At 50.3% G+C, this 24831-nt stretch overlaps 1 protein-coding gene across 13 annotated transcripts in view; it reads left to right on the forward strand.

Annotated features, from left to right (window-relative positions):
* Positions 1 to 24831, forward strand: part of ARVCF (ARVCF delta catenin family member) — a 2420581-nt gene that overhangs the window by 2255240 nt on the left and 140510 nt on the right. For 9 of the 13 annotated variants that reach the window (XM_069620022.1, XM_069620031.1, XM_069620027.1 and 6 more), the window contains 4 exons: positions 8063 to 8180; positions 12365 to 12536; positions 22528 to 22548; positions 24155 to 24226. In XM_069620022.1, the coding sequence (XP_069476123.1) occupies positions 8063 to 8180; positions 12365 to 12536; positions 22528 to 22548; positions 24155 to 24226 (383 nt within the window). The remainder of the gene's footprint in view (positions 1 to 8062; positions 8181 to 12364; positions 12537 to 22527; positions 22549 to 24154; positions 24227 to 24831) is intronic. The other 4 variants (XM_069620025.1, XM_069620029.1, XM_069620026.1 and 1 more) reach the window with 2 other exon arrangements.

Genomic DNA, 24831 nt, shown 5'->3' on the forward strand with positions numbered 1-24831 from the left:
GAGAGCTGGTCCTTCCAAATCCCGGGTCCCCATGAGACCTAGACCCAGAACAACCTGGACCTCATGAGACCTGGTCCTTCCAAACCCTGGGTGCCTGTGAGAGCTAGACCCAACACAACCTGGACCTCATGAGACCTGGTCCTTCCAAACCCTGGGTGCCTGTGAGAGCTAGACCCAACACAACCAGGACCTCAATAGACCTGGTCCTTCCAAACCCTGGGTGCCTGTGAGAGCTAGACCCAACATAACCTGGACCTCATGAGACCTGGACCTACAAAATCCCGGGTCCCCGTGAGAGCTAGACCCAACACAACCAGGACCTCAATAGACCTGAACATTCCAAATCCTGGGTGCCTGTGAGAGCTAGATCCTACACAACCAGGACCTCATGAGAGCTGGTCCTTCCAAATCCCGGGTCCCCATGAGACCTAGACCCAGAACAACCTGGACCTCATGAGACCTGGTCCTTCCAAACCCTGGGTGCCTGTGAGAGCTAGACCCAACACAACCTGGACCTCATGAGACCTGGACCTACAAAATCCCGGGTCCCTGTGAGACCTAGACTCAACACAACCAGGACCTCATGAGACCTGGTCCTCCCAAACCCTGGGTGCCTGTTAGAGCTAGACCCAACACAACCAGGACCTCATGAGACCTGGTCCTCCCAAACCCTGGGTGCCTGTGAGAGCTGGACCCAACACAACCAGGACCTCATGAGAACTGGTCCGTCCAAATCCTACCTCCCAGTGAGACCTAGCCTCAACACAACCAGGACCTCATGAGACCTGGTCCTTCCAAACCCTGGGTGCCTGTGAGAGCTAGCCTCAACACAACCAGGACCTATGTGAGACCTGGACATTCCAAACCCTGGGTGCCTGTGAGAGCTAGACCCAACACAGCCAGGACCTCATGAGACCTAGTCCTTCCAAATTCTCGGTTCCAGTGAGACCTAGACCCAACACAACCAGGACCTCATGAGACCTGGACATTCCAAACCGTGGGTGCCTGTGAGAGCAAGACCCAACACAACCAGGACCTCATGTGACCTGGTCCTTCCAAATCCTGGGTGCTTTTGAGAGCTAGACCCAACACAACCAGGACCTCATGAGACCTGGTCCTTCCAAATCCTAGGTCCCAGTAATACCTAGACCCAACACAACCAGGACCTCCAGTAGACCTGGGCATTCCAAATCCTATGTCCCAGTGAGACCCTAGACCCAACACAACCAGGACCTCATAAATTTGTATTTGTATTTTTGTATTTATTTGTAGTGCGCACCTTGCCCCGGGGCATCTGGGCGCATGTTTAAGAAAACAGTTACAGTTTACAGGAAATAGATCAAATTTACATTTACAGATATTTACATAATGAGGAAGGCAGCAGGTCAAAATATACAGTGTATACAGTCAAAAGTGAACAGTTGGTATGGGTGAGAAAGCAATAGTAGAATTAATGAGAGGCGGTTGGGGAATCCTGTTCATGTAACCACCATTTAGTTTTAGTTTTGAAGGAATGAAAGAAAGAATGTTTCTGAGAGCATTACAAAGGGAGTTCCTAAGCTTGGCGGCGAGGACTGGGAAGCTTGACCCCGCTGCTGTTCGTAGCTTGAAGCTAGTAATAGTCAGTGTGTGGGCCTGCGCAGATCTCAGGGGTCTGGTTGCTGTATGTTGTGTGAAACGTGAGGATAGGTAGGCAGGGGCTGCGTTGTTCTGTGCCTTGTGGGTGAGACTGAGTACTTTGAGGGATATACGGTGCGTGATGGGTAGCCAATGTAGGTTACGTCTGGTGTTGGAGATATGAGAGCGCCTGGGTATGTTAAGAGCTGCCCTTATGGCGTTATTCTGCGTGACCTGGAGTTTGTCAAGATTTCTGTGACTGGTTCCTAGGTAGAGGGCGTTGCAATAATCGATCTTGGACATGATGAGGGTTCTGGCGAGAATCGGACAGTTCCCCGGTGTCAAAAAGGGACGGCAAGCTGTAATCAATTTGCAAGTATAGGATGATGCGGAGACAACTGCGTTGGTTTGTCGATTGAGAGATAAGGTGGAGTCTAAATATATTCCAAGAGTTTTTGTAACGTTGGAGACTTTAATATCGTTCCCGTCAATAGTGAAGGATGTGTATTTGGGGTCAAGTTTCGTGAGTTTAGGTTGAGAACCTAGAATGACTAACTCCGTTTTATCATCATTGAGGCAGAGCCCATGATGTGCCATCCAGGCCTGGATGACAGTGTAGACTGCATTGAGAGCTTTAGCGTCGGTTACATAGTCGCCAGTGATAGGGATGAGTATCTGGGTGTCATCCGCATAGTTTGTGTAAGAGACGCCCAGATAGTCAAGTATATCAAAAAGCGGTTTGGTAAACACGTTATAGAGAGTGGGAGATGCACAAGAACCTTGTGGGACTCCGCACGGCACATGGGACGTGTCAGCTGCGGCTAGAGAGGAGAAAACTAGTTCTGTTAGATAGGAATGAGCTGATCCAAGATGTGGCTGCGTCTGAAAAGTGGACAGCAGTCTTGAGATGGTGGCAGAGGATTTGATGATCAACCAAATCATAAGCTGCTGAAAGATCGAGGAGGAGCAGGAGTGCCTGCTTGCCCTTGTCTTTGAGAACCTCGATTTGGGTTTTCAAGTCAATTAAGGCTGTCTCAGTGCCGTGTCTAGGACGGAATCCAGATTGTCTCAGTCCTAGTAGGTTGTTGGTTTCAAGGTAATCCTAGATTTGGATATAGCCTGCTCGATCAAGAATGTTGAGGAGGGTAAGGCACCGTGGTAATAGGTCTGTAGTTAGACGGATTACTGGGATCAAGATTAGGTTTTTTGATTAGGGGGATGACCCGGGAATCCTTGAGGTTGTCGGGTACGGTGCCCGATTCGAAGGAGGCATTAATGAATGAGTTAATGAAAGGGGCGAGATCATGTGCGGCTTCCTTAATGACCGGTGCAGGACGTGCATCACCATGGCAGTTGGAAGGTTTGAGCTTCGTAATTATGTTCTCAACTTCCATGGTGGTGAGTGGTGAGAAGCGGAAAGGTTTGAATGAATGTTTGGGTGAGGCAATTTTGTAGGAGGGGGGATTACCAGTTGAATCCGAGAGATGTTTTTTTTTTAATGTTAATTTTGGCTTGGAGCAAAGCACTTTTTGTCAAGCAGAGCCTTTTGTATGTTAGAGCACCATTCAGCGTCGGGTGTGCATGTAACAAGTGGGGCAACTGGGGACGCGAGTTCCTTGAGGATCTTGAAGAGTTCCCTAGTATTAGATTGGGCTTGAATGATCCTCTTATTATAAACTTCCTTTTTTGCAGCTAGTATGGCTTCTTTGTATGTAATGGAGGCTAACGTAAGGTTATTTTTGTTCGCTAGAGAGGGTAAACTTTTCCAGTGAGCCTCAGCTTTTCTTTTCTCTTTACGTAGGTCGTGTAGGTGCGGAGTGAAGCATGAATTGAGGTGGGACTGCGGTTTTTGTTTGCGCAATTTGAGGGGGCGATGGCGTTGAGGGCTTTTAACAAAACGCGGTTATAAGTATCTACCAATACATTGGGGTCCGTGCAGGTAGAGGACACCTGATTAAGTAGAGGGAGGATAAGAGGGAGAAGTTCTCAGCCGTGATATCCTTTTTGTTGCGTGTGTAAGTGGGAGGGGCAAGGTTCGGTTTATCTGTAGTTGGACTAGCATTAATAGAAAATGATATTTTGTGGTGATCAGACCACGCACAAGGAGACACAGAGGTAACGTTGAGTGCACAGTTCATGTCTGCAATCCAGTCAAGAGTGCGGCCCTTGATATGGGTGGGCTCGCTGACATGTTGGGTAAGGCCGAAGTCATCTAGGACACTTTCTAGGTCAGTGGCTTTAGTGCCATTTGCATCCTGATAGCCTAGATTGAGGTTTCCCAGTATAACAATTTGAGAATTCGGCTTGGTGCTAGTGGCTAAGATTGATGCTATGTCCTCTATGAAGGAGGAGGTAGGGCCAGGAGGCCTGTATATGAGGTGCACAGTGGTTGTGTGATTAGGTGAGATTGGCAATTTAATAGATAGTAGTTCTGCTGATGGTAGTTGGAGGCTGTTAATGGCTCTGAGGTTAAGTGAGCTCTTAAATATGAAAGCTAGTCCTCCCCCCTTAGTTTGGTTGTTGTCCCTATCACATCTGATGGTGGTATAGTTTTCCGGGATAGTCAAGGTTGGGCCAGAGGCCGCATGCAGCCAGGTTTCTGTGATTGCTAGAAAGTCGAGGTTTTCAGAGACCATGAAGTCGGCAATATCTAAGGCATGGGCAGGGATGGATCGTGCATTGATGAGTGCACCTTTGAGTTTAGAGGGAGTTTCGAGGGAGTGGCATTATGAGCAGGAAGGGGAGTGTCGGTTTTTGAATCCAGATGGGCTGTGGTTTTCTTAACACTAGAGTTGGACATTTTGTGAATCGCTGGAGTGATCGTGTGGTAGGACCAATGATGACATCTGGAGGCTAACCTTTGGTTTCTGACTGAAGAGGTACATGGTAGACTAGATTGGGTTGGTGAGGTTGATATATTGTTGTGGTGTAGTGTGGGACACATGGCCGTGGAATGTGCCTGAGAAGGAGTGGGTTGAGGACTTGCCACAAGGTTCAATAAGCCTACGGTTGACAGTGTGTTGACTGGCTAGGGTAACTGTTTTATTGAATGTTGTAGTTTGGTGGTGCGGTAGTTGGTGCAAGCGTGAAGCGAGTCTGGAATTTCTAATGGGGGTGGGGCATGGTTGATTAGGGGTGGGTTTGGTGGCGAATTGTAGTAGCCATAGGGCCGGTGCATTAAGATGAGGATTAGGGACTATCATGGTGAAGTTGAACGAAGGTTCAGTAGATGTTAATGTGCTTATTGTGACAGAAGGCGAGGCAGAGAGCGGTGTGGTGGTAGTGTGGAGCGGTGACCAGCTTAGGACCTGAAAGGTGAATAATAGGTGTATGGCAAGATATGGTGTAGATGGATATGCAGGCTTTGGTGCAATGACATGCGTGGAGAGGTTGTGAAGGTGAGTATCACAGGTATAAAGCATTTTAGAGGCTAGGCTAGCCGTGGAGAGAGGTATAGGAGGACAGCAAAATTATGAACCTGAACAGCAGGTCAGTCTCAATTTGCATGCAAGGTGCAGTGGGTAGTAGGAAGCGAAAGAGTGCAAGGTGCAGATGTAGGCACGAGAGGCGTGCTATAATTACACCATGAGGCGGCTATGCAGGGGAAAAAATCAAATGGTTTACAGGGCATAAGAAACAGTTCAGTTTGGCTGGAAGTGTACAAGTGCAGGAGACCTGTAGTGTCAACCGGCCAAAAAGGCACGTTGATCCGTGCATACAAAAGGCATTACAAATTGACTGGCATGGCGTGAGCATATGCTGTAGGCATCCGAATGCGACAACCCCAGAGGCAACACAACAATACAGTTAGCAGGGTATGCAAGCACAAGACATAGATTGACAGCCGACCAGGAGGGGCATGGAGACCAGGCTGCATGTGATACACAATAGAAAGACAGGCAGCGGAGCGTGAGGAGGCATTGAGGGACAGCTAATACAGTCATGCCGTGATGCTAAAACAGAGGTGAAGGATAAGCTGCTAGACGAGGCACGAGGCCATTGATAAAGCTTGTATTTAGCATGATTGTAACTTGCTTGATGAGCACACGTGCGTGACTAGCGACATGGAGGTTGTAAGCAGACAACAACATGGATCCAGGAGCCAGAAGGGAGTTCATACATATGGCAACAGCTTAAGTAGTGACTGAGACCAGCGTAGCTGACTATGCAGTGGAAAGTACCTGAATTGCGCTACAGACGGTGCTGGAACCGCGTGTGAAACGGCCAGGGGTCCGGGCTGACGGCTGGGCAGGCATGGACAGGCTGAGGACAGGAAGCAAGCCTTCTCTCGAGGGCCTTCCCGAAAGTGGGCCGGCTTCGACTGGCGGCTGATGATTGGCGCAGAAATAAAGTCTGCTGGCCAATCCGGGGCAGATATCCTGAAGAAAATAGGAAGTCAGTCAGCCAGGCGACTTTGGAGGTAGTTAGAATACCAGGCAGCCATTGCCGCAAGTGGTACTCCTCGTGGGTGCTAATGGCGGCGCGAGGGCACCGGAGCCTAGATGGCCGTGGGCACACCGTTTACAAGCAGTAAACTAATTACCTTGCAGGCAGATGCAGGTGGGCTCCTCCGATAATGATTCATGCAGCAGGGCGTTATAGGGCGGTGTTGTGCAGCTAACGCTCGTGCTACAGACAAGAATGAAGCAAACGGGGCCTAGATGCACTGCTCACGCAGTGTTGGGGAGCTCCTGCACCACCCAAACCGAAATGCCTGCCCAGGTCCGCGTGAGACCTGGGCCTCCCAAACCCTGGGTGCCTGCGAGAGCTAGACCCAACACAACCAGGACCTCATGAGACCTGGTCCTAGGTCCCAGTGAGACCCTAGACCCAACACAACCAGGACCTCATGAGACCTGGTCCTAGGTCCCAGTGAGACCCTAGACCCAACACAACCAGGACCTCATGAGACCTGGTCCTTCCAAACCCTGGGTGCCTGTGAGAGCTAGACCCAACAAAACCAGGACCTCATGAGACCTGGTCCTTCCAAATCCTGGGTGCCTGTGAGAGATAGACCCAACACAACCAGGACCTCATGAGATCTGTTCTTTCCAAATCCTAGGTCCCAGTGAGACCCTAGACCCTAAACCCAACACAACCAGGACCTCAATAGACCTGGACATTCCAAATCCTGGGTCCCTGTGAGACCTAGCCTCAACACAACCAGGACCTCATGAGACCTGGTCCTTCCAAATCCTAGGTCCCATTGAGATCTACCCTCAACACAACCAGGACCTCATGAGACCTGGTCCTTCCAAATCCTAGGTCCCCGTGAGACCCTAGACCCAACACAACCAGGACCTCATGAGACCTGGTCCTTCCAAATCCTAGGTCCCCGTGAGACCTAGAACCCACACTACCAGGACCTCATGGGACCTGGACATTCCAAATCCTGGGTCCCAGTGAGACCCTAGACCCAACACAACCACGACCTATGTGAGACATGGGCCTCCCAAAGCCTGCCCGGGTCCCCGCGAGACCTGGGCCTCCCGAGACCTGGGCCTCCCAAAGCCTGCCCGGGTCCCCGCGAGAGCTGGGCCTCCCAAAGCCTGGGACTTTGTGACTCCAGATTCTTCCAAACTCTGGGGCACTGCAAAAATGGAGTCCTCCAAAGCTCAGGTACACTTGAGAATAGAGCCTTCCAGAACTGGCGAGAACCCGGTAACGCTACAGACCTGTGTTACGTGTGACCTGGGTCTTCCAAATCCTATGCTATTGCTAGTCTTAGGTTCATACGACTGCACAAGGAATCCCAGCCCCTCTCCACTCACACTTATGTTAAAGAGGCAAGACATGGACTAGTTCAACCAGGAACATCAGAAAAGAGTGCGTGGAAAAATGTCAGCCACGGTAGGACTTCGGCTGTGTTTACAGGCAGGCAGTGTTTTTATGCCAAAATAAACAGCCTAAAATATAGTTCGAGTTTTGATTTTTCTTTTGGTTTTTAGCATGAGTCCACCAGAAGACGCGTGTCTTCCCATTTGTGGTTTAAAAGCCATTTCATAATATGTATCCGTTTGCCTTCTCCGCCTACACATTAAAAAAAAGTCTTCTGCACAATTAAATCGACCTTGGCACACCTGCCTTTGACATTGTATTGTATTGTACTTGTCATTTGTATAGCACCTTTTACCATTATTATAGTCTCAATGCGCTGTTAGCGGCAACGCCCTCGGAGGACAGAAGCCTAGAGTGTTGGATGTCCTGGGGCATGATTATGATGCGTGTGTGCATTTGGCCAAAAAAGGCTTGGCAGCGCTGGCCAGGCGCCGGTAGAGTTTCAATGTTGATGTCCTATGTTTTGTTAAGAGCTGTGACGTGTCATTAAAAGTATGGTTCTGTCACATTTCCTGTTTCAGACTCTGGAGAGCTTTTTTTCGTGCAGCCCTCTGTGGTGGACGTTTGTGGACCTGACTAACTCAGGATTTGCCCCCCTCTCTGTTAGGAATGTTAGCTCGGATGGCGCAGAGGCGCGCCGGAGGCTGCGCGAGTGCGACGGGCTGGTGGACGCGCTTCTGCACACGCTACAGTCTGCTGTGAGCAAGAAGGACACGGACAACAAGGTGAGCCCAAGGTCCAACTCGTGCAGGGATCAGTCATGTGACCTCATTCTTTGGAGGGCTTTGGGGTCATGTCTCAGCATTAAGAAAAGGGGTTTGGGGCCCTAAGACCAGATTCAGGGAAGAGGGTTTGGGGCAATGTGACAGTATTCGGAGAAGGGAAGTGGGGTAACGTGACTGGATTCAGGAAAGGGGATTGGGGCAATGGGACAGGATTCAGAAAAGGGGATTGGGGCCCTGTGACCTGATTTACAGAAGGAGAGTGGGGGCCTGTAACCAGATTCACAGAAAGGGGGTGGGGTGCTGTAACCAGATTCTGAGAAGGGGATTGGGGCCCTGTGACCTGATTCAGAGAAGAGGGTTTGGGGCAATGTTACAGCATTCACAGAAGGGGTTTGGGGCAACGTGATTGATTTCAATAAAGGAGATTGAGACAATGGGACAGGATTAGGAGAAGGGGATTGAGGCTCTGTGACCTGATTCACAGAAGGGGAGTGGGGCCTGTAACCAGATCCACAGAAGGTATGGGGGCCTGTGACCAGATTCAGAGAAGAAGGTTGGGGCAGAGTGACAGCATTCAGAGAAGACCAGAGGGAAATTGGCAATTTGATTGCCTTCAGAGAGGGAGATTTGGGACTCTGTGACTGCAGAGAGTAAATGGGATTGGGGCAATATGACGGCAATCCGAGAAGACAGCAATCCTAGAAGGGATTGGTGCCCTGTGACGTCACGCAGGGAATCGGATCGGGGCAAGATGGCGTGCTGCCTGCATCCAATCTTGAACTAGAGACAGTTGTGGAACTTGAACAGCTGAAAAAGCAAGCTAGCTTTGCGATTCGGTTGATGGCGGTCAGTGAGAAGTAGCCGGTATAATGTTGGGGTCCATTTCAAGGTCTTCTGTGTCGAGAGCAAGAGCCATTGGCATCCAGCGGTGAGCCTTGCCTGCCGCATCATGATAGGATGCCTAGGCCCGAACGGTGGGTATAGTTGCTTATCATTCTGTTTCTGGTGGGAGGGTGGTTCCGTTGCTGTGTAGGAGTGGCATGGTTGCCAGGCATGCAGTATGTTTGAGGAAAGAGGGTTAGGATGTTAATGCAGGGCGGCCACTGTAGGGCCCTGTCGACAAGTTTGAGCATCCACGCGCTGTGGCCATGGCACTGTCTTCGAGTAAGGAGCTTGTGAGGATGTGTTCCTGGGGCACTCTTTACTGGACTGGTATCTCTGGCAATGGTCAGTGGGCAGCGGCTGGTCCTGTATAAAAGTGGTTGGACATAGGGGAAGGGGAGCCGTGGAAGGCATGGGCGGCATGTCACAGTGGGTGCCAAGTAGACCGTGGGTGAGAATAGTTCCCAGATGAAGTTCGGAGTAGGCATTCCCTTGGGACATCTCTGCCTGGCACAAGGTCAAGGTGCGCTACCTTGGAGCCAGCAACATTAATTGCATTTGGTATAGAGCGCTAAATTACGCAAGGGCAGTAATTGCATTGGGAAGAATTGGGAGAAATGACAGTGCTGAACCAGGGAACCCCATGCAAGGGTTAACATGACAGTAGGAAACGTGGGTGCAAAGCCACAGAAGGGCACTTTGACTTTCTCACATTGCCCACTGTCAAATACTCTCTCGCTCCCCCTCTCTCGCCATTACTGTGTATAGCTTTCTATCTCTAGCTCATTTACTCAGTTTCTCTCTCCATCTGGCCTTTGTTGGCTTGTCTCTCTCCATCTAGTTCTGTCCCTATTCCCCTTCCTGTCTCTTTTTCTTTCTCTCTCGGTTTCCTTTTCCATCTTTTCCCCCCTCTCTGTGTCTCTCTCTATTTTCCTTGTCGTTCTCTCTCCCTCTCGCTGTGTGTCTCACTTTATCTATCTCTGTATCTTTTGCTCTCATCGCCTCTGTTTCTCTTTCTGTCTGTCTCACCCTCCCTCTCATACACCAGGGTTCGAAGGTGAGGTGAGCTGGGAGCTATGTGCCTCCTGCTTGTGGCCTAGAAGATCCTGGGCAGCCTGACACCAACAGTTACAGGAGCTACTTTTGGCTCCCCAGGCCAACTGATGCCCAAAAACACAACTATATAGGTTTCACTCTCTATGTTTGGGACAATCTATAAATAAACACGAGGACCTATTTATGACATTTAAAGTCATAGATAAGGGACACAAATAGATGTTTGAATCCGATGCGGAAGTTAGTTTTGTGGAACGCTATGTACTAGCTTCTTGTTCCTCAGTGGTACCTGCTGCTCCCTGGTTAATGCAGGATACACTGCAGCCCTGGCTAATGCGGGATAGCAGCCCTGGCTGATGCGGGATACCCAGCAGCCCTGGCTGATGCGGGATGCCCAGCAGCCCTGGCTGATGCGGGATGCCCAGCAGCCCTGGCTGATGCGGGATGCCCAGCTGCCCTGGCTGATGCGGGATGCCCAGCTGCCCTGGCTAATGCGGGATGCCCAGCTGCCCTGGCTAATGCGGGATGCCCAGCAGCCCTGGTTAATGCGGGATACCCTGCAGCCCTGGCTAATGCGGGATGCCCAGCAGCCCTGGCTGATGCGGGATGCCCAGCATCCCTGGCTAATGCGGGATGCCCAGCAGCCCTGGTTAATGCGGGATACCCTGCAGCCCTGGTTGATGCGGGATGCCCAGCAGCCCTGGTTGATGCGGGATACCCAGCAGCCCTGGCTGATGCGGGATACCAGCAGCCCTGGCTAATGCGGGATGCCCAGCAGCCCTGGCTAATGCGGGATGCCCAGCAGCCCTGGCTAATGCGGGATGCCCAGCAGCCCTGGTTAATGCGGGATACCCTGCAGCCCTGGTTAATGTGGGATGCCCAGCAGCCCTGGTTAATGCGGGATACCCTGCAGCCCTGCCTAATGCGGGATGCCCAGCAGCCCTGGTTAATGCGGGATACCCTGCAGCCCTGGCTAATGCGGTATGCCCAGCAGCCCTGGTTAATGCGGGATACCCAGCATCCCTGGCTAATGCGGGATGCCCAGCAGCCCTGGTTAATGCGGGATACCAGCAGCCCTGGCTAATGCGGGATGCCCAGCAGCCCTGGCTAATGCGGGATACCCTGCAGCCCTGGCTAATGCGGGATACCCTGCAGCCCTGGCTAATGCGGGATGCCCAGCAGCCCTGGTTAATGCAGGATACCAGCAGCCCTGGCTAATGCGGGATGCCCAGCAGCCCTGGCTAATGCGGGATGCCCAGCAGCCCTGGCTAATGCGGGATACCCTGCAGCCTTGGCTAATGCGGGATACCCTGCAGCCTTGGCTAATGCAGGATGCCCAGCAGCCCTGGTTAATGCGGGATGCCCAGCAGCCCTGGTTAATGCGGGATACCCTGCAGCCCTGGTTAATGCGGGATGCCCAGCAGCCCTGGCTAATGCGGGATACCCTGCAGCCCTAGCTAATGCGGGATACCCTGCAGCCCTGGCTAATGCGGGATACCCTGCAGCCCTGGCTAATGCGGGATGCCCAGCAGCCCTGGCTAATGCGGGATGCCCAGCAGCCCTGGCTGATGCGGGATACCAGCAGCCCTGGTTAATGCAGGATACCCAGCAGCTGGAGGCTCTGATCATTACTCTTAAGCAAAGAGCTATGAGTTCTGCGTGGTGGAAGCTTTTGTTTCAGAGAAATAACTGCCTGCGTAAGAAAACCCCAGGTATGCACTTTGACCTTCATTAAAATGTTGATTGGCTGGATGAGTACCAATTCAAACCTCACTCACTCTAACTTCTTTGGGTGCATGCTCTGTGGGCACTGCTGGGACTTTGCCCATCCGGCAATGAGCAAAGTTTGTCAGGTTATCCGGGCAGGAGTCGGAATCCCTGGTGGTTCTTCCCAGAGGTCTACCCCAGAGTCTCCCAAAGGTCTCGATTCCATCTCCCACATCTGGTCATTCTACTCAGCTGCTGCTCAAGCCAAGTCTAGGCAGAAGCTGGTCGATTGCTCACTAAATCCCTACAATTTACCATCTAAACCATCCTGTATTTGACACTTGATAATAGTATTCCTCTTTAGTTTGGTGCACTTGCCCCTTTAGGTTAATGCTATCTTTTGTAAGTCGCCTGTTTTCTTATAAATATATTTTTCTGTTTGTTTTGTCGCTCTTTAAACCCATGTGGAGGCTCAGCGCGTCACGTTCACACCTCATGCAGCAGCGTTCTGACTTTCTTGTGGTCTCTTTATGTGGCAGTCTGTGGAGAACTGTGTGTGCATCATGAGGAACCTCTCCTACCACGTACACAAAGAAGTGCCCGGCGCCGACCGATTCCAGGACCGTGACGCCAACGTGCTCATCGGTGCTGGAGGTCAACAGAAGAAGAAGAAAGACGACGCTGGCTGCTTTGGCGGCAAAAAAGCAAAAGGTGTGTTCATCACTTGTTTTGTTGAATGAAATGGGGGAGTAAGGGTTGCATCTGGGTAACTAGGAATCATCTCATACCAGTACCCTCATCCTCTGAAAGAAGAGGACCAGAGATGGTGTATTCTAGGCCTCTGTGTCGGAGAGACCCTTTTTGGTCTACATGTTAATTCCAAATCAATACTACTTCTGGTCTCAGTGGTTGTCCTTCCTGGTTCTACAGCTGATGTGACATACACTTTGTGTATCATTTGGTATTGCTGCCCCAGGGTGTGTTGGCCCCTCACCACTTTCCCAGGTTTTAGGGGTTCTGGCAGTATTAGGCACAGAGCATGAGTAGGACCCCCAGTGAGACTTGGGACCACACAACCCTGTACATGGAAGGCTGAAGCCAAGAAGAGAGGTGGACCTGGTTGGGTTTAGTGGGCAAGCTATTTTCATTGCCACTTCAGGTTGCAAGCACACTAACTTCCACCACAGAAGTTGACAGATGGTCTAAATCCCACCCTCATATGGCACGTTCAACATCACTAGTTGCCGCTTTGCTTCCTGTTGTTCTTTTGGGCATTATTGCTCTAGTTGGTCACATGTGTTCTCATTTGTTCTTGTTTTTCATGTTTGTCCTTATTCACATTCATCGTCCTTGCTCGTAGTGGCGGTCCTTGCTTGCGCTGGTCGTTCTCTGCTTGCGCTGGTCATTCTCTGCTTGCACTGGTCGTTCTCTGCTTGCACTGGTCGTTCTCTGCTTGCACTGGTCGTTCTCTGCTTGCGCTGGTCATTCTCTGCTTGCGCTGGTCGTTCTCTGCTGCACTGGCCCCTTGCTTGTACTGCCCGTTCACCCATGCTTGTTTCTAGCTTGCTGTTGCTCATCTCTAGCTTGCCGTTGCTTGTATCATTGCCCATCTCCGTTATTGCTTGCCAGCTGCTTGCTTCACTTCATTGCTTGTGTGATTGTTGCTTGCCCGTGTGCTTTATCTTTACTCTGGTTGCTGCCGGCTCACGTTTATTGTACCTCAATCATATGGCTATCCCATCATGATGTTTTTCCCTTGTTCATGATGGTTGTTGCTTGCTTGTGAATGTCCTTTGCTTGCAGCGGTGGTGCCTTGCTCCTGTGGGCTGCTCTTTGATCATCACTTCGGCTGTCCCTCACCTGGGTGGTCCCTTGAACGGTAGGCCATACTTGTACCCCTTAAATATTGGGGTCCCCCCTGATGATGCTCAAACCAGAGAAAATACACCCCTCTAGGTACTTAAGGCCATGAGTCTCTCTTGCAAGAGATAACACGCTTTCATCTTTACAAAGATGAGGATTGGGGTGAATGGTAGAGGACCCTGCCATTCTGGCCAGCATTCTGTCTTCCTTGGCTGGCTTCCAGGTCCTGAAGACTGGTGCTCAGCCTGGGGCTTAAATACTCTTGACTTGGTTACTGGATACCAGCAGAGCTCATCCAAAATTGTCCTTCTTGCCTTTCAGGGGATTCTGCAAACTCTTACTTTCTTCATCAACAGCAATTCCTGGCAGCCATGCTACTTAACATAAATACCTTACATAGACACACACTGCAGCCCTGCAGATTTTTACAAACTGTGAGGCCTAGCCCCCAGTAAAAATGAAACATTTGTATAACTAATTTTCATTAATAATCCACACATCCTACTCATAGTTTTATGTGGTCCTACAATCTCTTTTAAACCTAATTTCATAATTCTGTATGTCGTGCATTGACTCTGTACACTCCTATTCTTGGTCTGCATGGTCTATTGGTGAAGAGGAACAGCTTCTGAGTTACCTCATGCTCTCTGCCAGCCTGCCTGGAGTCTATTTTTAGCATAGGCTGAATTCACTGTGTACTTTGAACAAAGCTAACTACAATTTAATAGTTTTACAAATATATCCATCTAAACAGTTGTTTGCACCTTATATTTAATTCCTAACTATCTTTATTTAGTGACCCTCCTCCCTCCTGAACTCTTCTAGTGCTTAGAAAACAGTTAACAGAAGTCTTGCCTGATTAACAAAGTGCTTGGAAAACTTGGGAATGAAGGAAAGCACTAGGCTCCTTCCCAACTCTCTTCATGTTGGTTTTCCCACTGCACTCATTCATGTGGGTTCTCTTGCTTGAGTATGTTGTCCTTTGCTCACTTTAGTCCCTTGTTCATGTCAGTTTCCCCTTTTCCCTCGCTCAGGTTAGTTGTCCCTTGTCAGGTGTCCATTTTCCCTCACTCTGGTTGGTTGTCCTTTGCACACGTGTTACCCTTCCTTTACTTCACCAAAAGCACTTCTTCAACACTTAGCACTTCGGCATTCACTCCATCAGACATTTACTACATCTTACATTTACCTCGTCTGCTTTTTAGTATTGTCAAGGTAAGCTGTAATGTTGGGGTCAAGGGGTATTTGGGGGAAGAATATGGTTTTAGAAAAGAAGAGGGGTACAGGAGTCTCCCGCTTCCCCTGCGAAGTGAATGCTGAAGAAGCAAAGAAATACATCAGCTCACATTAGATGTCCCTCGTTATTGTCAGTTGCCCCCTTTCCCTCTTTCTGGTTGGTTGTCCCTTGCTCTTGTTCGTCTTGCTTTCTCACTTGTAAGCGCCACCTTCCTGCTGCTGGTTTGTCATCCTCTTCCCGATGGCCCCTCCATCTCTTTCTGATCAGCTGCTCTATTTCTTTTTCATGTCCATCTTGCTCGTCTCATCTCATCTCTTACCACCTGGGTCTGTTCCTTTCCCTTTCCCTGCACAGGGTCATGGCAGCTCTGTCTACAATTCTTCTGACTGTTATCTGACCATCTCTGTCATTCTCTTGGGCTATCTTTGGAACGATTGTCCCTTGTCTCTCTAAATCCACCTGTTGTGGGTGAATCTGGCCTATCCCACACATACGACACAGAGCCAGGTCTCAGTGCGACTTATCTTTATTCTCCTCTTAAATGTACTGCCTTCCCATCACCCCTTCCTACCACTTCCCACGTGCCATCCCCTCGTCATGTGTCCAGTCCTTAAAGGGGATGGACCGTCTCTTCCTCTACAACACCTCCCCCTTGCTTATCATGTGAGTTCTCGGGGTCACATTTGCTCAATTAGCCGAGGATGGCTTCTTCACTACATGGTCTTCCAGGTGACTTTGCAAGTCTCGCCCGGTTTTAATTCTGGCTCTTGTTGACTGTCTGCTAGCTGATCTCCCATGCACTTTTGCTCTTCCTCACCTTGTTCTGGCTCCGTGGCTTCTGGTTCAGACATACAGTCGTCGGAAGAATGAGGCGTTCCGGGTTATTTCGCGTCCCTCTCCTGTTGCGGTAACCAACGATCCCTTCACTTCTGTCACAAGGTGTGGCTCCAGGTGATATTGAGAGTCTGTCTTTCTCTGTCGTCTTTGACGTACCAGGACTGGCTCCCCAATCGGTAGTAATGGTTCCTTTGCACCTCTTTGCCAGTTGGCCCATTCTTTTGCTTTTCTTTTCCTATAGGCGTCTCATTCCCATATCTCTGCATCTTGTTCTGCAGTGTAGTCCTCCAGTTGCAGCAGATGCGCTCGGGGTTTGGACCCTATCATGATCTCTATTGGTGTCTTCCTGGTGGCCTCATGCAGTGTGTTCCTGTAGCTTCTCAGCATTTGGCATACCACTTGGGGAAATGGTACTAGGACAGTGAGGGCCTTCTGTCTGGTTCGTTTGATGGTGGACCTGAATCGCGCCACCATCTGTTGACTTGCAGCCAGAGTGGTGTAGTTTTCTGCTGTTGAAACCCCAGGTGTTTTGCGAGCTTCCGGAATTCATGTCCTTGGAATGGGGGCCCATTTTCTGTCTTCACAACGTTTGGTATCCCCCATTCACTGAATAACCCGTCAATGACGCCCACCACATTATGAAATGCTGTGGACTGCACCAGTTTTACCAATGGGAATCTTGAGTATTCATCCATGGCTATGAGTAGGTGACCCCCTCTTGTAGGGGGACCGTAGAAGTCCATAGCTACTCACTGCCAGGGTCCTGCAGGTAGTGGTACAATCCTTAGGGGGGGCATGGGGCTTTGGATAGCCCTGCTTTCTGGTAGGCCTGGCAGTGTGTTAATATGTCTTTGACTACTGCTTCCATAAAGGGGAACCATACTTGGTTGCATAGTATCTTTTTCGTATTCACCAATACTCGATGGCCTTTGTGTGCTATATTTACCATTGTTTTCCTCAGGCACCTGTGGACTATCAGTCGGCTCCCTCTTAATAGGATCCCTTGCTCCATGGTGGCTAGCTCTCCCTCTGTTTTGGAGATTTTCTCTGTCTCCTTGTCCACCTCCCCGTTCTCAACCAGTTACTTCCGGTAGTTCTTCCATCTGTTTGTGCTAGTCAGCTGCACCGGCCGCCTTGATGGTGTGGTCTGCTTTGCTTTTGTTGGCAAATAGTGTGATGGTGAGCTACAGAGTAAGTGCATTCTCTGCCAAGTACTGGATGTAGTGCTCCGCCTCAGTTTCTTGTGCATCTGGCTCTCGCCCCTCAGGGTGTCTTGATAAGTAATCTGCCGGGTTTGCATATGCTCCCAGTTTGTGAATGCTTTGTAAGTCGTATTCTTGGAGTTTGATGCCCCATCTTTCAATGAGAGGGCGCATTCTGTTTTTTCGAGTTCCAAATAAGGATACGAGCGCCTTGAGGTCAGTAATGAGGGTGAATTTCCTTCCGCTAATGAAATGGTGGAACTTCTCACAAGCCCGCCAATCTCGCCCTAATGGCATGGCCGTTCACTTGCCCAGTGGGCAATAAGGCTCTGCTGGTATATGCAACGACTTATCATCCTTGTCATCCGTTCAGCTCAGTTTGGGCAAGGATGATCTTAGCCCTACAGGGCTGGCGTCTACCGTTATTTCTGTGTCCCACTCCGGATTGAAGTACGCCAGTCTGCGGTTGTTGGTCAGATCCTCTTTTATGGCTTGAGTGGCATCTTTCCATGCCGTGGTCCACTCAAAAGATACGTCCTTTTTCAGCAGCTTTCTGAGTGCGGCATAATTGGGAAAGCAGTGGCCGAAGTATCCTGCCATTGCCAGAAAGGATCAGAGTTCAGCATCTTCTGGAGGGCCGGCCAGGTTGACGATTGCGCTTGTTTTTCCCAGATCTGCTGTAATGCCATGGTCTGAGAAGATGTGCCCGAAAAATCTTAAACTAGGCTTATTGATGTTGCATTTGGCCCCATTGAGGGTGAGGCACGCTGCATGCAGAATTTCACATATTCTCAACAGGGATTTGTCGTGTTGATCCTGGGACGTGTCAAACACTAGGATATCGTCACTTTAGTTTAATGCAGTAGGAACTGGTGATATTAGCCTGCAAATGATTTCCTGGAATATCTCCACTGCAACGATATTCCGAAGTTAAGTCACTTGTAGTGAAAGAGTGCTTCATGTGTTGCAAACGTGCCTAAAGTTGGGGTTAATGGCCAGCTGGTGGTGCCCCTAGTTGAGGTCCAGCTTGGAGAACCGGGTGGCTTGGTTCAGTCTGACAATCATGTCTTCTATGTTTAGACCAGGGTGTCTTCCTCTTTGGATGGCAGCGTTTCGTATGCGCATGTCGACACAGAGACGTAGCCGGCTGTTTTGCTTAGGGACAACAACTAATGGCAACACCCATGGGGTTGGGCCACTCACTCTTTCGATAGTGTCAGTGTTTAAGAGGAGCTGTAGCTCCTGCGCTACTTGTGCCTGTAGGTGAAAGCCAACTCTGGGTGGGTGTTGGAGCACTGGGGTGACTTTTGGGTCAATGTGGAGGGTGATTTTTAAGCATGCCCACTCCTTCAAATAGTGCTGGGAACGACTGCTTGATTGCTTCGAGGGTCATCCCTTGGTGAGAAATTGTGTTCAGTTCATTCAGTTCATTTACCCCTGTTGGGAGTTCCCGGATGATCTCCGATTGACCATAGTGGATGTCTATCAAAGCAAGTACTTGTGCGATACGGTAGCTTAATGAGCATCGTTCTATTGTGGGGCTCTGTATGACATGCATAGTTGTAGACACTTTTTGGCCTTTGTGGTGCAAGTCACATTGAAACTGTCCTGTGGACTGGAGTGGGTATGCTGCACCCCATTTAAATATGCCAGCCCGAGATGGGCTAAATGGTAAATGTCTTTTATTGCTTGGTATAGGGTTTCATTCATGACATTTACAGTCGCACCTGTGTCTATAATAAATTGGTGGTTTAGTCCTCCTATTTGAACAGTGACTTTCTGGACCGTGCTGTCATCTGTTTCCTCGTTGATTAACTGCACATACTCTTTGCTGTACCTGTCTCGGTGGCTGTACCTTCCTTGCTCCCATATCTCTTCAGCTCGGTCTGCAGGTGGGTTTCCGTATGGGTCTCTGGTGTAGCTGGAGGGTGGGTGTATACATGGGTGTCCGAGGTCTCAGAGTGATAGGTGTAGAGTTCAGATGGGTCTGGTGCATACTCATATGGTTGTAGTGCCAGATCCTCCATTGCTCTTATTACCCCAGTCTGGTTCTGGAGTGGTGTTGTGTTCCTTTCTGGGTTTGCCCTCTGGGCATTTTGTTCTGGATATGTCCGCTAGTTAGACCCTCAGGGTGGCTCTTGCCATCTCATCATCCCGAGTGGTGTTGTAGGCTTGTAGTTTTGGAGGGCTGGGGCTCTTTCTCTGCACATCGCCTGAAAGTGATTTTCCTGCCCACACATTGTGCACATTTTTCCTGTGGTCAGGCATTGTCGTCTGTGGGGGTATTCAAATCTGCCTCTCTAGCATTGTTTTTCTCCTTGAGGTCTTTGGTGTGGGATTCTTGTTACAAGTCTTGACAGAGTCCCTTGGCCCCGGGTACTTGTTGGTATGTTCTCTATTGCTGCAACGCTGTCGCCTTTTCTGGGGATGTCTATGGCCGCTGCTTGTACGTCCACTCTCTCATAGACTCTGGCTAAGTCGATTATTTCTTGCTATGGGAGTGGCTTTTTCAACAGGTGTTTCCTGAATACCGAGGATGTGCTCCCTTCTATTATTCTCAGTCTAATCGCGTCCTCGTCGGAGAAATTTCCAAAGTCACAGTGAGTCATCTTCCTTTGGGGTCTTATAAAGAATTCCTCAATGGCCTCATGGGGTAGCTGGGTGTGTTGGTTAAACTTTCACAGTCCATATTGGGCAGTATGATTCGTTTTTTGTCGACAGCTGCGATAATCTGCTCGTATGTGGCCTTCTCTTGGGGCGGAATCGTTATTTCTTTTCCTGCTAGGTTGGCGAATATGTCTGCCATGCTGGGCGAGTTTTGATCCCCTATGGCTCTTATACAATCATAAAGTTCTTCCATCCATTCTTCCCATCTCTGTCCTTGGTCATGATGTGGTTGCAGTGAGAAAGGGCTAGGCCGTCTCAGGGATCCTGCCCTTCATGAGACTCCTGCTATGAGGCCTGCTGGTGCTCCTGCCCCCGCTCACCTGTCTGCAGCCACTTGTGCATTGTCCACCATGATGTCTCCCGGGTTATCTGACGTTGATCCGGTTGCCATTGGGGCTTTATTTCTTTTGCTCTGTCCTGCTGTCCGTGTGTTGTGTTTTTTTGTGCTGTTCTTTGGGTGTTGGTTTACTGGCCTGCTGTGTTTCCCTGTGCCTTGGCCTTTGTCTAGCAGTTGATTTGCTTAGTGTCGTTTCTCTTGTTCTTGTGCTATTGTTGCGACTGCTTTCCCCTTTGTACTTGCTGTCCTTTGTGTGGCGTCACCTGCATCTTCTCTTTCCAGCTATCCCTCCTTCCTAGTATCGCCGCCCTCCTTGCGTTCTACTTTTTTCCCCCTCAGCTGGCCTGGTTCCGGTCACCCGCTGCAGCCTGGGCTCCTTACCGTCGGCCTCACTGTGGTTTCCTTCTCGCACTGCCACCGAGCCCTCTGGGTGTGTTGCTCTCCCGTCGTATAAGGGGCGGCTGCCTCCCGCAACCTCCTCTGGTGCCGCGCTTCCTCACATGGCGTTGCAGTACTTCCTTCCTTTCACGCCAGGTGCGTTAGCGGCACTCCTGCTGGCCCCGCCGTGGCCGGTGGCGACACGGGCACCCCTTTTTGGTCCGTGTTCTACCAGCTGGCTTCCTTAGCATGGTCACAATAGCGCGAGAGGCATTTTGCGGGCTCTTGCCCTCATCGCCAGTTGTTGTGGGTTAATCTGGCCTATCCCATACATACAAAACAGAGTCATGTCTCAGTGCGACCTATCGTTATTCTCCTCTTAAGACAGCCCTCCCGTTTCCCCGGTCCCTCCCCTTCCTTCCCGCTCCTGCGCGCCCTCCCCTCGTCACGTGTCCAGTCCTTAAAGAGGCTCGACCATCTCTTCCTCTACAACACCACCGTTCTTGTAAAGTCTATACAATGTCTGGCCAGCTCCACGACTCTTGGCCTGTCTGAGTCTGTTAACCTCTTGTTTCTCCGCCTGCCCGTACCTTTCTCTCTCGAGCTGTGTCGCTCTCTTCTGGTTTTCCATGTTTAATGATCTGTGCATCAATCAGGCGGGTGAAGCTGCCTGTGTCTGTTTCCAGCTCATTCTATTTGAGCCCACCTGCCAGACCCCACTCACCTCAGTCTGTTTCTGTCCATCTGCCTGTTACAGTTTTTCTAGGTTTAGATTGGCTGGTGTACCAAAGAAATTGTGTCCTTGAAATTGCCATTTAATGCAAAACTCACACCTGGTTGCAAGTGATAGCGCCAGTCAGTGGGTATTGTGGGTGTGACCTCGGACTAGCAAGATCAGTGAGAAAGGAGCCACAGACCACCTGTATTTGGCCAGCGAAGCAACATGGATGGCTTATGTATCCATGGGGTATGGGCCAGTGAAGCAACATGAATGGCTTATGTATCCGTGGGGGATGGGCCACTGAAGCAACATGGATGGCTTATGGATCCGTGGGGGATGGGCCAGTGAAGCAACATGGATGGCTTATGTATCCGTGGGAGATGGGCCAGTGAAGCAACATGGATGGCTTATGGATCCGTGGGGGATGGGCCAGTGAAGCAACATGGATGGCTTATGTATCCGTGGGGGATGGGCCAGTGAAGCAACATGAATGGCTTATGGATCCATGGGGGATAGGCCAGTGAAGCAACATGGATGGCTTATGGATCCATGGGGGATGGGCCAGTGAAGCAACATGATGGCTTATGGATCCATGGGGGATGGGCCAGTGAAGCAACATGAATGGCTTATGTATCCATGGGGGATGGGCCAGTGAAGCAACATGGATGGCTTATGGATCCATGGGGGATGGGCCAGTGAAGCAACATGGATGGCTTATGGATCCATGGGGGATGGGCCAGTGAAGCAACATGGATGGCTTATGGATCCATGGGGGATGGGCCAGTGAAGCAACATGAATGGCTTATGTATCCATGGGGGATGGGCCAGTTAAGCAACATGAATGGCTATGTATCCATGGGGGATGGGCCAGTGAAGCAACATGAATGGCTTATGTATCCATGGGATTGGTATGGGTGTGGACTCGGAGGTTGACACAGCCGTCCCCACCTGACCCACTCCTAAGAGAGCCCAGATTTAACTATTTTGACCCCACTTCCCCATTCGATTGTAACTGGGGGACAGTGTGGGGACTGCTGGTTCTGGCCCTGTCAGAAATCCCAGAGACTCCATGCTCTTCCCCGGAGACCTGGAGAAGAGGCTGGAAACCCAGAGTTTCTGGGCTAAACCCAGAGACTAGGCAGGTCTTCTGTCACCTGAACCATCGATAGGTTGGAAATTAACTCTTGAGTGTCGCTCCTTACCGCTCTAACAGAGCGAGGGTGGGTTGATGACAGGCTGATGACCCTGACAGGACAGTTGCAAGCCTTGCTCAGGTCAATGGGTTTTCGTGTGTCATGGCCTGCATGGAGATATGCTAGGCCCTGTATAAACCCGTACGATCACTCACTCGCCATTCTCAAGATGTGAGATGTCATGCACTGTGAGATCATACGTGTAGTTTCATTGTTATTTCTCCCTTTGTCTCATTCTTTTCTTTCCTTTGCTGCTTTTCTGCTAAGTAGAGGAATGGTTTAACCAAGGTGAGTCTGTTTTTGCTGTCATTATTTGCATCTGCCCCACGTGTCCTTCCAGCAACTTCTAGAAGCGCAGGAGTCAGATCGGTTTGTTTCTGGGGCGATTGGGCACATTTGTTTCTCTATAGCAGTTCTCCTTTTTTTTTAAATTACATTGGGTATAACCTAGTTTCATAGGTCTTTGTTAATTCTTAAATCCCAAAATATGCTGTTTGATCTCTATAGTCCTAAGGACAGAGATGATTTTCAAAGGATATTCGGCGCCTCCCTCCCATCGCACCCATTTCCCCCTCTAACAACACTGATCCCTGCCAGTGCCAGGTGAAGAGGGCACACTGCCTGCGGGTTTGTCTGTTTGCAATTGAACAGAGTTGAGCAAAGCGTTAAAGGGATTCTGGTCACGGGTGCAACTAGACAAACATTGCGGAGGAGATAACCCTTAACATGTTGGGAGGGGGTGGGGGTAACTTCAGAGACCGTGGGGGTAGGGGGGGGAGGCAAACGTCTTTACACATTCTAAAGAGACCCTTCTGGTGAAGCGTCGATGTTAAAAGCAGTTGACTCTTCTCTCCTGGTCTGAAACCAGACGATTAAGGAACGTTTGTGGGAATGAGCGGTTTACTGTCGGCCCTGCCATTCCAGTTCCCCTGGCATGCAAGTGCCAGCATCATGTCCCTATTCCAGTTCCCCTGGCATGCAAGTGCCAGCCCCCAGGCATGCAAGTGCCAGCGTCCTGTCCCTATTCCAGTTCCCCTGGCATGCAAGTGCCAGCCCCCAGGCATGCAAGTGCCAGCGTCCTGTCCCTATTCCAGTTCCCCTGGCATGCAAGTGCCAGCCCCCAGGCATGCAAGTGCCAGCGTCCTGTCCCTATTCCAGTTCCCCTGGCATGCAAGTGCCAGCCCCCAGGCATGCAAGTGCCAGCGTCCTGTCCCTATTCCAGTTCCCCTGGCATGCAAGTGCCAGCCCCCAGGCATGCAAGTGCCAGCGTCCTGTCCCTATTCGAGTTCCCCTGGCATGCAAGTGCCAGCCCCCAGGCATGCAAGTGCCAGCGTCCTGTCCCTATTCCAGTTCCCCTGGCATGCAAGTGCCAGCCCCCAGGCATGCAAGTGCCAGCGTCCTGTCCCTATTCCAGTTCCCCTGGCATGCAAGTGCCAGCCCCCAGGCATGCAAGTGCCAGCGTCATGTCCCTATTCCAGTTCCCCTGGCATGCAAGTGCCAGCCCCCAGGCATGCAAGTGCCAGCATCCTGTCCCCATTTCAATTGCCTAAATGTGTATGCATCCGAACGCAGGTGCCAACCATGTAATGCTCTACGTCATGAAATGACATTGCCTGGCGAGAAGGCGATGGCAGAGGGGCACTGCCAAGCCCGCCCAGTCTGCCCAGGCTCAATTTCTTCTCCAGATCTGTCTTTGCTCTTTCTCAGGTGCGTTATTCCTTTCAAGCCGCATCAAAGGGGGGGTTGAGGGGGACTATAGTAAAAGTAAGTCGATGTTGTTTCCTTTTAATTTGTAGAGTGATAAGAATATATATATGTGATACCTAGGTCAGTGGTCAGGCACCCCACCCGTGTACATTTGAATCCCGTGCATTAATTTCTTTTTCACGCACAGGAAAGAAGAACGGAGACATGGACAGAAACTTCGACACACTGGACCTTCCCAAGAGATCTGAGTCCGTGAAAGGTAGGGCCACGCCCACCCCTACCCCCCATTCCCCCACAAAGCCTTGGCCTAGAGGCAAGGACTGCGCCACACACCTGATCACTCAAGAGTGCCATGTTTTGTGTTTCATTGTGTCGGAGTAGTGCCTACTGTTTAGCACTAGACAGATGTGTACTCGTATGCCCGGTCCTTTGCTAAATACCTAGAAATGCATGTCTGCCGCCACCTATCGGTGGGAACAGAAACTGCCTCTTTTTTATGAGTGATAATATAAACCGTAAAAAACAAATTTCTGGAAAAAGTATAAGAATGAAAATATTAGATGCCAGCGTGCCAGTGCATGTACCCAAATTAAATTTGAATACAAAGCTTTGTTGGAAACTGTGGCTTGAAACCCATCCCCTAAAACCACAGCTGTCAACCGCTGGTCCGGCGCATGTGCGCGGCCGTCTAGTGTGCCGCTGTGGCTTGCAATGCCTGTGGCTGTCTGAGAGCTCAGAGCTTGGAAACCTCCACCCCCGTGCTGATTGGTCTACAGCTGGAGAAGTCCCATCACTCCTTCTGATAACATAAAACCAACAGGCATTGGCAAAGCCAACAGCTTTGGCTTTTGTGTAGATATGGTA

The sequence above is a fragment of the Ambystoma mexicanum genome, chromosome 10 (assembly GCF_040938575.1).
Source record: "Ambystoma mexicanum isolate Mex_15411 chromosome 10, UKY_AmexF1_1, whole genome shotgun sequence".
NCBI classification, from domain to species: Eukaryota; Metazoa; Chordata; class Amphibia; order Caudata; family Ambystomatidae; genus Ambystoma; species Ambystoma mexicanum.